The 14,619-nt window shown below is 41.8% G+C and overlaps 3 protein-coding genes and 2 non-coding genes across 8 annotated transcripts in view; 2 read left to right on the top strand and 3 right to left on the bottom strand.

Moving 5' to 3' along the window:
• LOC133630101 (ATP-binding cassette sub-family F member 2) overlaps positions 1 to 3,370 on the bottom strand; it is an 11,479-nt gene extending 8,109 nt beyond the window's left edge. The window contains exon 1 of the mRNA XM_062021407.1: positions 3,074 to 3,370. The gene's annotated coding sequence lies outside the window, so the exon portion shown is untranslated. The remainder of the gene's footprint in view (positions 1 to 3,073) is intronic.
• On the top strand, positions 2,556 to 14,619 carry chpf2 (chondroitin polymerizing factor 2). Its single transcript, XM_062021401.1, has 4 exons — positions 2,556 to 3,381; positions 7,104 to 7,668; positions 7,736 to 7,918; positions 9,194 to 14,619. Exons 1-4 carry the CDS (start codon positions 3,110 to 3,112, stop codon positions 10,469 to 10,471), a joined length of 2,298 nt encoding a protein of 765 aa, XP_061877385.1. The 5' UTR covers positions 2,556 to 3,109; the 3' UTR covers positions 10,472 to 14,619.
• On the top strand, positions 5,080 to 5,151 carry trnaq-cug (transfer RNA glutamine (anticodon CUG)). Its single transcript has one exon. It is a non-coding gene; the product is annotated as a tRNA-Gln (tRNA).
• Positions 6,306 to 6,377, bottom strand: trnaq-uug (transfer RNA glutamine (anticodon UUG)). Its single transcript has one exon. It is a non-coding gene; the product is annotated as a tRNA-Gln (tRNA).
• Positions 10,359 to 14,619, bottom strand: part of smarcd3b (SWI/SNF related, matrix associated, actin dependent regulator of chromatin, subfamily d, member 3b) — a 51,605-nt gene continuing 47,344 nt past the window's right edge. For all 4 annotated transcript variants that reach the window (XM_062021411.1, XM_062021410.1, XM_062021413.1 and 1 more), the window contains 4 exons: positions 13,966 to 14,101; positions 13,762 to 13,884; positions 13,564 to 13,665; positions 10,359 to 13,483 (listed from right to left, as the gene is read on the bottom strand). In XM_062021411.1, the coding sequence (XP_061877395.1) occupies positions 13,430 to 13,483; positions 13,564 to 13,665; positions 13,762 to 13,884; positions 13,966 to 14,101 (415 nt within the window). In that variant the 3' untranslated portion in view covers positions 10,359 to 13,429. The remainder of the gene's footprint in view (positions 13,484 to 13,563; positions 13,666 to 13,761; positions 13,885 to 13,965; positions 14,102 to 14,619) is intronic.

Genomic DNA, 14,619 nt, shown 5'->3' with positions numbered 1-14,619 from the left:
GTTTTACATAAACAAACTTGATTGATTGATTGAGACTTGTATTAGTAGATTGCACAGTATATTCCATATTCCGTACAATTGACCACTAAATGGTAACACCCGAATAAGTTTTTCAACTTGTTTAAATCGGAGTCCACGTTAATCAGTTCATGGTAACAGTTCAAAATGTTGCAGACCGAAAGGGTTTAGGCTGAAGTTGAACACTTATTGCGCCTAACCCTATAAACTAGGGGTGTGGGAAAAAATCGATTCGAATTCGAATCGCGATTCTCACGTTGTGCGATTCAGAATCGGTTCTCATTTTTTTAAAAAATCGAATTTTTTTTTTAAATTAATTAATCAATCCAACAAAACAATACACAGCAATACCATAACAATGCAATCCAATTCCAAAACTAAACCCGACCCAGCAACACTCAGAACTGCAATAAACAGAGCAATTGAGAGGAGACACAAACACGACACAGAACAAACCAAAAGTAGTGAAACAAAAATGAATATTATCAACAACAGTATCAATATTAGTTACAATTTTAACATAGCAGTGATTAAAAATCCCTCATTGACATTATCATTAGACATTTATAAAAAATTTTTAAAAAAGAACAATAGTGTCACAGTGGCTTACACTTGCATCGCATCTCATAAACTTGACAACACACTGTGTCCAATATTTTCACAAAAGATAAAATAAGTCATATTTTTGGTTAACTTAATAGTTAAAACAAATTTACATTATTGCAATCAGTTGATAAAACATTGTCCTTTACAATTATAAAAGCTTTTTACAAAAATGTACTACTCTGCTTGCATGTCAGCAGACTGGGGTAGATCCTGCTGAAATCTTATGTATTGAATGAATAGAGAATCTTTTTGAATCGGGAAAAAAATCATTTTTGAATCGAGAATCGTGTTCAATTGAAAAAAAAAAATCGATTTTGAATCGAATCTTGACCCCAAGAATCGATATTGAATCGAATCGTGGGACACCCAAAGATTCACAGCCCTACTATAAACAATGTCAAATACAAGATGAGCTTCCAAAAATTATGAAATTTCCTTGGCACAGCATATTATAAATACACCTTGTACACAACTGTTCAATTATATACACAGTAAAGACATGTGAAATATCCTTGTACACGTGTTAGTTAAACCTTTGTACCAATTATATACTATATAATAGGGCTGTGAACCGTTGGGTGTCCCACGATTTGATTCAATATCGATTCTTGGGGTCACGATTCGATTCAAAATCGATTTTTTTTTCAATTCAACACGATTCTCGATTCAAAAACGATTTTTTTTCCCGATTCAAAACGATTCTCTAGTCATTCAATACATAGGATTTCAGCAGGATCCACCCCAGTCTGCTGACATGCAAGCAGGGTAGTAGATTTTTGTAAAAAGCTTTTATAATTGTAAAGGACAATGTTTTATCAACTGATTGCAATAATGTAAATTTGTTTCAACTATTAAATGAACCAAAAATATGACTTATTTTATCTTTGTGAAAATATTGGACACAGTGTGTTGTCAAGCTTATGAGATGCAATGCAAGTGTTTCTCAAGTTGTTCATTTTATTTTTTATATATATGTCTAATGATAATGTCAATGAGGGATTTTTAATCACTGCTATGTTAAAAATGTTACTAATATTGATACTGTTGTTGATAATATTCATTTTTGTTTCACTACTTTTGGATTGTTCTGTGTCATGTTTGTGTCTCCTCTCAATTGCTCTGTTTATTGCTGTTCTGAGTGTTGGATTGCATTTTTATGGTATTGCTGTGTATTGTTTTGTTGGATTGATTAAGAAAAATAATAATAAAATGAAATAAAATAAAAAAAATAGATTTTTGAAAAATGAGAATCGATACTGAATCGCACAACGTGAGAATGGCGATTTGAATTCAAATCGATTTTTTCCCACACCCCTATAAACCTTTGTACCAATTATATACTATGTAATGTATCGATATAAAGACCAAAACATGTGAGCACATAACACCAATTCTTAAATCTTTACATTGGCTCCCTGTACATCAGAGAATTGATTTCAAAATCCTCCTGCTCACATATATATCACTACATGGTCTAGGGCCGAAGTATATCACTGATATGCTCCCACTATATAAGCCCTCTAGATTACTAAAATCTTCTGAGAACAATCTGTTAGCGGTTCCCAGAGTAAACTCAAATCAAGGGAGAGCATCATTCAGTCACTATGCAACAAATAGCTGGAATAAACTTCCTGAAGATGTCAGACTTTCCCAAACTCTGACTACTTTTAAAACTAGACTGAAAACTTTTATGTTCACCTTAGCTTTCAGCTAAATCTTTTAACTTTTAACGTCTGCACTGTTTTAATTTTTATTGTCTGCATTTTAATTTTGCTTTTATTGTCTTTCATTTCACTTTGAGTCTGCCTTGTGCATGAAAAGTGCTATACAAATAAAGTTGCCTTGCCTATTTTGATTTGACTGTCGATATTAGAGAATATCCGTATTGGCGGTATCGGTATCACAGTATCACTCCTCATCACTCACCACCAGTGAGCGATGAGGCGGAGGAGGACCGAAACTGCTGGGATTTTTCCCCCCCTGGATACAAAGCGGAAGTGACAGGTCGGAGGAGAAATGGATGACACATGACCGGGCCAACTTGACGCCTTATCGACGCCGATGGATTCGACGTTTGCCGCCTGCTTGTTGGCTTCGTCAGGGAGCCGCGTGGATCCAAAAGCGAGATTTTAACAGCGATGCTAGCGCCTAGCATGCTAGCATGTGTGTTTGACGTGTCGTGGTTAACGTTCAAGGTGAAAAAAACAACTTTTTGGTTCAAACAAAAACGTTCCACCGGTGTTTTGTTTTTTACGACGACGGACTAAACCGTCGAGACACTTCCGTAGCTGGCTAGCGCACCTAGCTATAACCGAGTTAAGCTAATAGTTGTTTACTCCCCCCCCTGGCTCGACTTGAGACTAATAATGCATCGCAGTGTGGACTGCAAGCTTCACGCCATCGCATGGATGTGAGAAAATACTCCTCTCTGGATCCGTGTGTGCCTCACCTAAGTTCTTTTTAACATCCAAATTGACCAGCAGAAATGCGTATTTCGTCGTTTCTGGCCGTGTTCAGGCCTGTTTTGCCCCTGATCCTCGGGCTGTCTCTGGGCTGCAGCCTGAGCCTCTTGATGGTCTCCTGGACTCAGGGGGACTCGGAGGATTCCTGCAAGGACGAGCAGGTCAACGGGAAGCTGTACCTGGGCAGGGGGGATGTTCACAGGGACTCGATGGACGGAGACGAGAAGGAGGACTTCCAACCACGTATAGTGCCCTACCACAAGGACCCCAACAAGCCCTACAAGAAAGTACTGAGGTGGGTGGAAGGTGCTCTGATTGTCTTTGACTCTTGGCGGGCAAGAGGTGTCATCACGTGACATCACTTTCAATGAACTGTGATGAAACACATACCTCGTTAATAATACACACTTGATCATATTTATTGTAAGACCAGATCTTTCTGTTGATAAGTAGGAAAAAGCCAACGTTGGGATGCATGTCTGGGAAATTATTACGCTGCAGTATGCTTTAAATGTGCAATATATGTAAATATTACATGTTATTATTAGATAGATACACTTACAATTAGTACACCAACTCCAAAAACCTCCCTCCCCCATTTACACTCATTCACACAAAAGGGTTGTTTCTTTCTGTTATTAATATTCTGGTTACTACATTATATATCAATATATATCAATACAGTCTGCAAGGCATACAGTCCGTAAGCACACATGATTGTGCGTGCTGCTGGTCCACTCATAGTACTAACCTTTAACAGTTAAATTTACTCATTTTCTTTTTTATTCAAGAAAATGTTTTTAATTTCCATCCATCCATCCAATTTCTACCGCTTATTCCCTTTGGGGTCGCGGGGGGCGCTGGAGCCTATCTCAGCTACAATCGGGTGGAAGGCGGGGTACACCCTGGACAAGTTGCTACCTCATTGCAGGGCCAACACAGATAGACAGACAACATTCACACTCACATTCACACACTATCTTATTTTATTTTATAATTTAAAAAAAAAAAGGACCTTATCTTCACCGTACCTGGTTGTCCAAATTAGGCATAATAATGTGTTAATTCCACGACTGTATATATCGGTATCGGGAATTAAGAGTTGGACAATATCGGAATATCGGATATCGGCAAAAAGCCATTATCGGACATCCCTAGTTATTATGGATGTGCCTGTTACATTACATATATGCTTACAGTGTGTACCACAAAAGGGACAAGCGGTAGAAAATGGATGGATGGATGTGTACAGTATATACTTTGATTGATTGATTGATTGATTGATTGATTGATTGAGACTTTTATTAGGTTGCACAGTGAAGTACATATTCCGTACAATTGACCACTAAATGGTAACACCCGAATAAGTTTTTCAAGTTGTTTAAGTCGGGGTCCACTTAAATTGATTCATGATACAGATATATACTATCATCATAATACAGTCATCACACAAGATAATGAGAGAGAGAGAGAGAGAGAGAGAGAGAGAGAGAGAGAGAGAGAGAGAGAGAGAGAGAGAGAGAGAGAGAGAGAGAGAGAGAGAGAGAGAGAGAGAGAGAGAGAGAGAGAGAGAGAGAGAGGATGAGAGAGAGAGAGAGAGAGAGAGAGAGAGAGTCTACATTTGATTGTTAACAATCCGGGGAGGGTGTTAGTTTAGGATTGTAGCTGCCTGGAGGTGAACTTTTATTGTGGTTTTGAAGGAGGGTAGAGATGCCCTTTCTTTTATACCTGTTGGGAGCTCATTCCACATTGATGTGGCATAGAAAGAGAATGAGTTAAGACATTTGTTAGTTCGGAATCTGGGTTTAACGTGGTTAGTGGAGCTCCCCCTGGTGTTGTGGTTATGGCGGTCATTTACGTTGGGATGATGGAGGCTTTTAGTGTTTTTCTAAGAGTGCTTCACAGGCGCAATTGACCGAATCCCATTATTTCCATTGTTACATGACTTTTGCTGGGGTTTATGTATGGGTCAGACCTCATTATTGGGAGAACTGGTTCCATGGTGTAATGGTTAGCACTCTGGACTCTGAATCCAGCGATCCGAGTTCAAATCTCGGTGGAACCTGAATAGTTTTTTTTACCCCTGTAAGTTTCAATTACAATAATACACATTTTGTTACTTAACAAATACACAGAGCATGTTTTTTAAATTTTATAATAAATGTACAGTTTTAATATGCAGCCAATAAAGAGTTAACATTTATAATAAATCATCCCTCTAACAGGTATAGTAAAAGGTTGTGATCATAAACCGAGAAGTTGGTCAACTTTGACATTCAACTTATACCCTGGCATGGTGAGAAAAACACACAAAAAAGCTTGTTTGAAGCACTTTTATTTTCCTGCGTGAGGATCATAATGAACTCTTTATCTAAAAGGGAATATATATAAATGTCCATCAGTCGGCATCCCACCTTGTACATTAGGTAATTGTTTTATTACGTCTTTAGTTTGTATATCTTGTTAAGCACTTAGCAATACTGCTACTTGGTGCTTAGGGTTTTACTAAAGCTGCATCTGCTTAGCACACAGCTTCTAAAATGTATAGATCATCCTCCTTACATTCAGGCTCAAAAATGTAAGGTTCTGGATCATCATTTGTCCCAGAGTAGATGGCGTTGGCTCTCATGAAGTCTCCATGATTAGTAGCGTTGTTGGAAGGAAAAGCGAATGTTGTGATGCGTTTGAGGAATTATTTTTGCCACCGTATGTATAAAATGAACAAAATATGTAAATATTACATGTTATTATGAATGTGCCTGTTAGTAAATTACATATATACTTATAACAAGTAAGTATATATACTTGTGGAGGCTTTTGGATGTTTTCTACAGTGCTTTATAGGCGTAATAGAGTGATTGGCTCCATTGTTAGCTGACTTTTGCTAGCGTTTCTTCACAAATTAGAATGCATAAAAATCCAAATATGTATGTGTTCTTGTCTCATGTAAGGGTTGTGAATGATAGGCAGCATTACCCATTAAAGTGTCGGTTACGCAAAGTTGGAAGGTGTGGTTCCATGGTGTAATGGTTAGCACTCTGGACTCTGATCCAGCGATCCGAGTTCAAATCTCGTGGAACCTTTTTTTTTTTTTTTACCTGTGTAAATTTCAACTACAATAATACACATATTGTTGCTTCAAAAATACACAGAGCATGTTTTTTGTAAAGGTACAATTGCAATAGGCAGCTATTAAGGAATTAACAAAACAAAAAAAGAAGGTTCCACCGAGATTTGAACTCGGATCACTGGATTCAAAGTCCAGAGTGCTAACCATTACACCATGGAACCTTGCTCAAGCTGTTCTCGAACATGGTTTGTATATCTAAAAGTTCCCACAGAGAAGCAGAGTTCCAAACAATGTAAACATGAATAATCGGTTCCAGCTTCAACAAAAGTTCCTAGTTTAGTAAAAAAATTTAAAAAAAAGTACACTTTGAAGACATTGTGTGTGTGTGTATATGTATATATACATATATAGGTATATGTATATATACATATACCTATATATGTATATATACATGTATATAAGATAAATAAATACATTTAATTCATTTTACCTTGCTGTTGGCGAATGGCAGAGACACGAGGCGGAGAAGTGAATGGAGGCAGGAACGAGGGGCAGTGTGGGGGTTCCCTCTATTCTTTAAGTCTAAGTCCACAGCAATTCCCTCCTTCTTTCCAGGCTGACCCATATTGAGTAAGCAAAATAGACAAAACACAAAGAAAAACGCCGAAGCACTGAGAAGTGGCGACCGACTAAAGGACAGGATGTAACGTAGGGGGGCTCTGCCTCTCCAAAACGGCTGTGCCCCATGTGTACTGTACTGCACAGGAAGTGATGTCATCAAAATGGTTTCGCCTTAAGGCTTCCAGTGGAACACAAAACGAACGAATGAACGAAACTCTCATACGCCGAGACATGGTTCACACACAGAGGCCTGTTCTAAAAGTGCGTAAGTCAAATAGGAGTTTGTGAATGGAGGTTCCTCTGTATTGACTATGTTTTCCCTGCAGGACTCGTTACATACACACAGAGCTGGGCATCAGAGAGCGCCTCCTGGTGGGCGTTCTGACCTCGCGGGCAACCCTCAACACGCTGGCGGTGGCGGTCAACCGCACGGTGGCCCACCACTTCCAACGCACCTTCTTCTTCACGGGCCTGCGCAGCCCCAAGGTGCCGCACGGCATGGCGGTGGTCGCTCACGGCGACGACCGCCCCGTGTGGCTGATGTACGAGACGGTGCGCCACCTCCACCAGCACTACAGTGCCGACTACGACTGGTTTCTGCTGGCCCAGGACGACACGTACATGCAGGCGCAGCGCCTGTCTGAGCTTGTGGGACACCTGAGCGCCGGCCAGGACCTTTACATGGGCCGGGCGGAGGAGTTCATCGGCGGGGAGGAGAAGGCGCGCTACTGCCACGGAGGTTACGGATACCTGCTGTCCCGCAGCCTGCTGGCACGTCTGCAGCCACACCTGGACTCATGTCGCAACGACATCCTCAGTGTCCGGCCCGACGAGTGGCTGGGCCGCTGCATCATCGACTACCTGGGCCTCAGCTGTGTGGAGGTCCACCAGGTAAACACCACCTTTTCATGACGCAATGTGAGCACACTTCTAAAATGAACGCTTCTTCTCGTCACAGGATATGACGTATCGTTACTTTGAGCTGGGGAAAAACGCTGATCTAGAGCGTGAAGACAGCATGCAGTTTAAAAACGCCTTCACCGTCCATCCGGTGTTGGAGCCTAACCTGATGTACCGCCTGCACAAGCGCTTCAGCCAGATTGAACTGGAGCGGACATACATGCAAATACAGGAGTTGCAGGTTAGACAACATGACAATCACTGCTCTAAAGGGGGAACTGCACTTTTTTTTGGAATTTTGATTATTATTCACAATCCGTATGTAAGATGTTTTTCTTTATTATGAATTCTAACTCGTAAATAAACATTAGCAAAAATCAGCTTACAATGGAGGTAATTGGATTCATGATGTCATTGCGTATATTGAGCCCCTAAAGCCCTCTAAAATGAATCCAAAAACCACCAACAATACTCCATTTACATGTCGTGACCTGAATATTAACCAAGTATTAGCAATTTTGTCATTCTAAAGCCTAACAAAAAGGACCTACTTTGAGCGGCGCCGTGATCACAGAGAGCGAACTAGCTTATGCTGCTATATTGACATACTGAACTGCTGCATCACTTCTGAGTTGGTAAAAGTTGGTGCTAAATAATAAATCATCCCTTTTACAGGTATAGTAGAAGGTTGTGGTCATAAACCGAGAAGTTGGTCAACTTGGCGTGGCGAAGTTGGTAGAGTGGCTGTGCCAGCAATTGGAGTGTTGCTGGTTACTGGGGTTCAATTCCCACCTTCTACCTTCCTAGTCACGTCCGTTGTGTCCTTGGGCAAGACACTTCACCCTTTGCCTCTGATGGCTGCTGGTTAGCGCCTTGCATGGCAGCTCCCTCCATCAGTGTGGAAATACTGTCAAAGCGCTTTGAGTACCTTGAAGGTAGAAAAGCGCTATACAAGAATAACCCATTTATTTAACTTATACCTGGAGATGGCGAGAAAAACAAAAAAAAAAGCTTGTTTGAGGCACTTTTATTTTTCCTGCGTGAGTATTATGATTAATTCTTTATCTAAAAGGTAACATATAAACGTCCCAGCAGTCGCATCCCACCTTGTACAGTAAGTGATTGTTTTATTATGTCTTTAGTTTGTATACATTGTTTAGCACTTAGCAATACTACTACTACATGCTTGGTGTTTTACTAGAGCTGCATCTGCTTAACACACACACTGTAATAAAAAAAAAAAGTTGAGAAAACGCAAATTATCAAGGCAACATGATGCAACAAGATTTTTGCGTTTTCTCAACTTTTGACTACTATTGTTGACTTAACTAAGATTTACAAGTTGAGATAAGAGTTATGTCAACTTGGATCTTTCAATCTTTCAAATCTTTTTTGAAAAATCTATCTTGTTGTAGTTAATTTTGTGGCGAGTTTGGTCCGTTTTACTAAAGAATAAAGCCAAAGGTAATATTTCATGTGTAAATCATGATGATGTTGTTGTTGTGTGCCTAATCAGATGCAGATCAACAACCTGAGCGACTTGACGCCAGAGGGCAAGGCGGGCGTCACATGGCCGGTGGGCGTTAACCCCCCCTTCCATCCCAGAACGCGCTTTGAGGTGATCAACTGGGAATACTTCACAGAGGAGCACATCTACTCCTGCGTGGACACTTCCCCCAAGTGCGAGATGAGAGGTGCCGACCGCGCTGATGTCAACTCGGTGCTGGAGATCGCCGTGGAGCGCCTGAACGAGCGCTACCAGCCGCAGCTGCGCTTCCTCAAGCGGCGCCTGCTCAACGGCTACCGCCGCTTCGACCCGACCCGCGGCATGGAGTACGTGCTGGATCTGGCGCTGGAGGCGTACACCCAGAAGGGCCACAGCCAGGTCATCGCCAAGCGGGTCAACCTGCTGCGGCCACTGAGCGCCGTGGAGATCATCCCCATGCCGTACGTGACGGAGGCCACGCGGGTACAGGTCATCCTCCCCGTCACCGCCCAGGATCAGGACTATGTGGGGAACTTCCTGGACATGTACGTGATGAACACGCTGGACACGCACGACAACGTCCTGCTCACATTCCTCTTCATCTACGACCCCTTTGATGCCCAGCGGGTCAGCCAGACGGACGTGTTTGCCGGCGTCAAGGCCATGATCGGCGAGGTGGAGAAGCGCTACGGTGACGTCAAGATCCCCTGGATCAGTGTCAAGACGGAGGTTCCCTCACAGGTCAAGCTGATGGACATCATCTCCAAAAAGCACCCCGTGGACACGCTCTTCTTCCTGGCCAGCGTGTGGACCGAGGTCAACGCCGACTTCCTGAACCGCTGCCGGATGAACGCCATCAGCAGCTGGCAGGTCTTCTTCCCCATCCACTTCCAGGAGTACAGCCCGGCTGTGGTTTACCGCGACCAGCCGCCGTCCGCCGCCTCCGCCTCCTCCTTCGCCTCAGAGTCGCTGCGAGACGGCCACTTCGACCGCCGCGTCTTTGACGAGGCCTGCTTCTACAACGCCGACTACATGACCACGCGCAGCAAGATGGCGGCTGACATCCTGGACAACGAGGAAATGCTGGAGAGCATGGACGTGTACGACATATTCGTCCGCTACTCCGGCCTGCACGTTTTCCGAGCCGTGGAGCCGGCGCTGGTCCAGAAGCACGTGCGGCGAGCGTGCAACCCGCGCTTCAGCGAGGACATTTACCATCGCTGCGTCCTCAGCAACCTGGAGGGGCTGGGCTCACGCTCCCACCTCGCCATGGCGTTATTCGAGCAGGAGCAGGCCAACAGCACTTAGCTACCAAGGTCCAAATCATTCCTAAGCTTTTTTACTTGAACAACCAACCAGACAATATTTACACTACACACAACTTTTACTCTAAAGATGCCAACAATGGATGTATCATTCCAAACTAACAAGGCGAGCTGAACTGCACTCCTTCCTTTTATACATCCTGCTGGAAATTAGTTGAAACCATTTGCTGCCTTTTTTGGGGGGGAAATGTGTTTTTCTGAAATATAAAATATGAAATCCGGGAGTTTCCAAAAAAGCGGACTCTCCACCAGTGCCCGGGCCGCCAACTCGCCAGACGTGCACTGTGGCTTATATCTGCGGAACAAAGCTGAATGGGTCACTTCACTCAGCGCTTAGCTCCCCACCTGCATCACCCAAGGGAGGAGCCCACTGTGAAAGGCGTCTTTTTCCTGGCTGAGTGGAACACATGACACACACACACATTCCATACACAGCTTGTGTGTGACAGCAGCTTACATAATGCCTGCCATACTTCAATAATGACTCAGTAGGGGTGTGACTCTTTGGGCACCTAACGATTCGATTCAGAATCCATTATCGATTCCAACCGATTCTTGCGATGTAATATTTGCTGTAGTAACTATAATGAAACTTCAAGTTCATAAAAGCTCCTTGTAGTTGCATGGAGATGGCCTAAAAACATTTTTTTTAATTGATTCTTATTTGAAAAAGTGTTTTTTCCAATTTTTGAAAATTATGAAATTATTTAGAATTGGGATGAATAAGAATCACGATTCATAGTTGATTTTTTTTTTTTTTTTTTGCACCTGTAACACTCCTTAGGGGTGTGAATCTTTGGGCACCTAAGGATTTGATCTGATTCTGGTTCCTGGTGTGACAGTTGGATTCAGAATCGATTTTCATTTCAACACGATTCTCGATTCAAACAGATTCTCGCAATGTATAATAATTATAATGGAACTTTTTGAAGGTTAGAAAAGCTCCTTCTGGTTGTGTGGAGAAAAATAAAGAAGAAATATATTTTTTAATCTATTTTTGAACATTTAGAATCGGGATGAATAAGAATTGTGAATCGATTTTGTTGTGCACCCCTAACACTCATACTGAAATAATGACACTCCTACTTCAATAATGACACTGCCATACTTGAACGACACAAAGACACTCAGCACGTTGTGGCATTTACAAACTTTGGCAAGCGCTTGTTTATTTATTTACATCCAGTCCGTCTCACAAAGTTACCCCACATTTTTTTTTTTTTTTTTGCTCCTGGCACTTTTGTATCTTTTTTCAGCATTAAACAAACTGAGGAGCAGCACTCTCCCTTTAAAAACATGCTATGTGAGTGAACACCATAAGGAGCTAATGAGTCACAGCTGTATGACATCTACAAAATAAAAGAAATAAAAAACTATTGCTAATGCAATAATAAAAAACACTAATTTGCTGGTAGCAAGTTATTTTTTGGCAACAAAAAGTTCCAGAAGGCCGCTGTGCCACCCGTACTAATATATTTACATTATAGCGTTCAGAAGTCCACAGAGCATGCATAGGCCATCGTGAAGTGAGTGTGAGGGTGTCGCTCGCCTGCGATGAAAAACGGCAGAGAATTTACAGCACAGTGCAAAGGAACCACCAGCGTGTTCCTACTGAGGATACAACGTCCTCTGTGGGACATGACAACATTTACTGTACATACTAGCCATTACAAAGAAGGTGGAAAATGGTGCAGATTAGATGTTAGAGCTACTAAGATTTCACAGGAAGAGAAGGGAGGTCTCACTCTGTTGCAGCATCTGGCTCAAAAAGAAGCCTTAAACAAGACTGAAGTACATAAACATATTTACATTCACATAGCTCGCACGTTGAAAATGTAACACTTAGTGTAAAAGAAAGCAGAAGTTTGTCAGCACAAGGAGCTCCCAAAAAAAGTGAGACACAATTTGGTGGCCCGAGTGGGATGTCTATTTCTGCTTCAGTGATGAACCTTTGGTAATCTTTATGACATAACACCAGCCAATCCTTTTTTTTTAATGCTATGATTGCTTGAAGAGCATTCTTTTCGTCACTCAACACTTCAATTGATTTGCATAACACTGATGTGGGAACTTTGGAAGTCTTCTGATTTAGGAACAGAATGTGGATCTGAGCCGAGGATGTTGCTGTGGCTTTTGCAGCCCTTTGAGACACTTGTGATTTAGGGCTATATAAATCAACCTTGATTGATGCATTTAAATTAGGAACAGTGGATAGCTGCAGGAGCCATTGCTGGTGTGGTTACTTTAAAACACGACAAAACGCACGTACCCTCTGAGCCTAAATACACAAAGCAGTGCAGGTAGGCTTTACGTAATTACCTGCACTGAGTCAAGTTCTGCTCGGAAGCCCCCTTTGTTTTTTGTACTCCCTTTTTTAATACCCTCTCCTCACTGCGCCTGCGCAAAATGGCTGACCAGGCCGGCCAAAATCATACTGGCCAACGATGTTTTCACGTGTAAATATGTGCCTGTGTCCCATTATTCTTCATTTTAGGCACATACCATGTCCCATGAACATAATAAATTAAAGACAAGCTTACTTTTTGTAGTAAGCGATCCTTTTTAGCATTCCTAGTTCGGGTCACCGAGGCCGGAAATGTTTTCTTCTTCTTGACTAGTTTGACATTCGGTAACATTTTGAAACGAGCACTACCGACGCCTACAGGGCCAAAGTGGAACTGCAACGACCTTGACATACAATCGAGAACGTTCTCTTTTACACAGACAAAATTAATGTAAAAATGTTAATTAGGGGGTTTCAGAAATGTTTTGCATCATATGGAGAGCTGTTTCTAACATTTACTACCTTATTTAGCTACATAACTCAGGGTGGCAAAATATTAGAAAGCTTTCAGTGTGACAATGTACCTAATGTTGTGACCTTCCAATTTGGAATTGTTTGGCCTCAGCAAATATACCCAAACACGCACACACACATTGTTTAGGTATTGCGGACCGCCAAGGCCTGCTCTAGCTCCTGTCTCCTCTGCTGGATCTGTTGGGAGAAGTATATGAAAATATGATCGAGGGAATATGAGGGAGGTTTTGGGACACCATGAGGTGACGTTTACTCACCTTACAGTAGAAGTAGCGGCTGACCGCCTCCTGGGACCAGGGCTCATGGTAGAAGGCCGCCCTGCGCTCCTCCTCGGGGTTCCCCACCACGTCCGTCATTAGCTACAAGAAGGAGAAAAAAAAGGAGCTTCAATCCTAAATGTGACCAAGACGGAGGACACCAGCTGTTGTTGAGCGTATAAAAAGCAGCAAGTGAACCTTGAGGTCTCTGCTCTGGGACTTGAGCCAGTCCTGAATGTAGCCTTTGGGGTCTCGGGAGAAGCTGAGCATGAAGTCCCTCTGGATCTTCAACTGGTTGATGGACTCGATGGTCTCATGGATCTGGAAAAAAAAGGAAATGGATCAAACAAAAATAAACACACAAAATAAATGTATATAAATACATTTGTTCATAAACCGCACCTTGTTGTCCAGTGTGGCGATTTCCTGTTGGTTGGCGGTGGACAGGAGGAAGCTGCTCATTTGGCTCTTCAGGGGGTCTTCCACCTCCACGTCGATGTCGTAGCAGGCCGTCTTCTTCTGGTCGTTAGGGTCCACACTAAAGGTGGGCGATTCCAATATTGATATTATCCATACCATGGCAATATTGATATTTGATCCCAGTGTGATAAGATTGTATTTTTTTAAAAATATATTCTGTTTATATTTACAAATATCTGTGTATAATTTTGTTTAAAACGTAAAGGTGGGTTTTGAACATGGATATTATCGATACTAGAGCAGTATCAGAATTGGATTGGTGTGATGAGATCATATTTTTTTTAAGGTACATTCTGTTTATTTGCACAAAAATCTTTGTTTATGCAAAAATGTACACCGATATTTGTGACAATAAAAATAACATAACTCCAAAAAATACAATCTCATCACACTAGTATCAATCTAAAACTGATACTGCCCTGGTATCAATGATATCTACTACTTTATATATTTACACAAGAATCATTGTCTTTTTGGTCTTTTTTTGGTTTGTAACTGGATTGTGTGCAAATAATTTACAATATAATAACCCTGCAAGAATAAAAGCTGCTTAATAAACAGACCAGCATGATTGTT

This window comes from Entelurus aequoreus, linkage group LG15 (genome assembly GCF_033978785.1).
Source record: "Entelurus aequoreus isolate RoL-2023_Sb linkage group LG15, RoL_Eaeq_v1.1, whole genome shotgun sequence".
NCBI classification, from domain to species: Eukaryota; Metazoa; Chordata; class Actinopteri; order Syngnathiformes; family Syngnathidae; genus Entelurus; species Entelurus aequoreus.
This window is presented reverse-complemented; position numbering and strand designations above follow the sequence as displayed.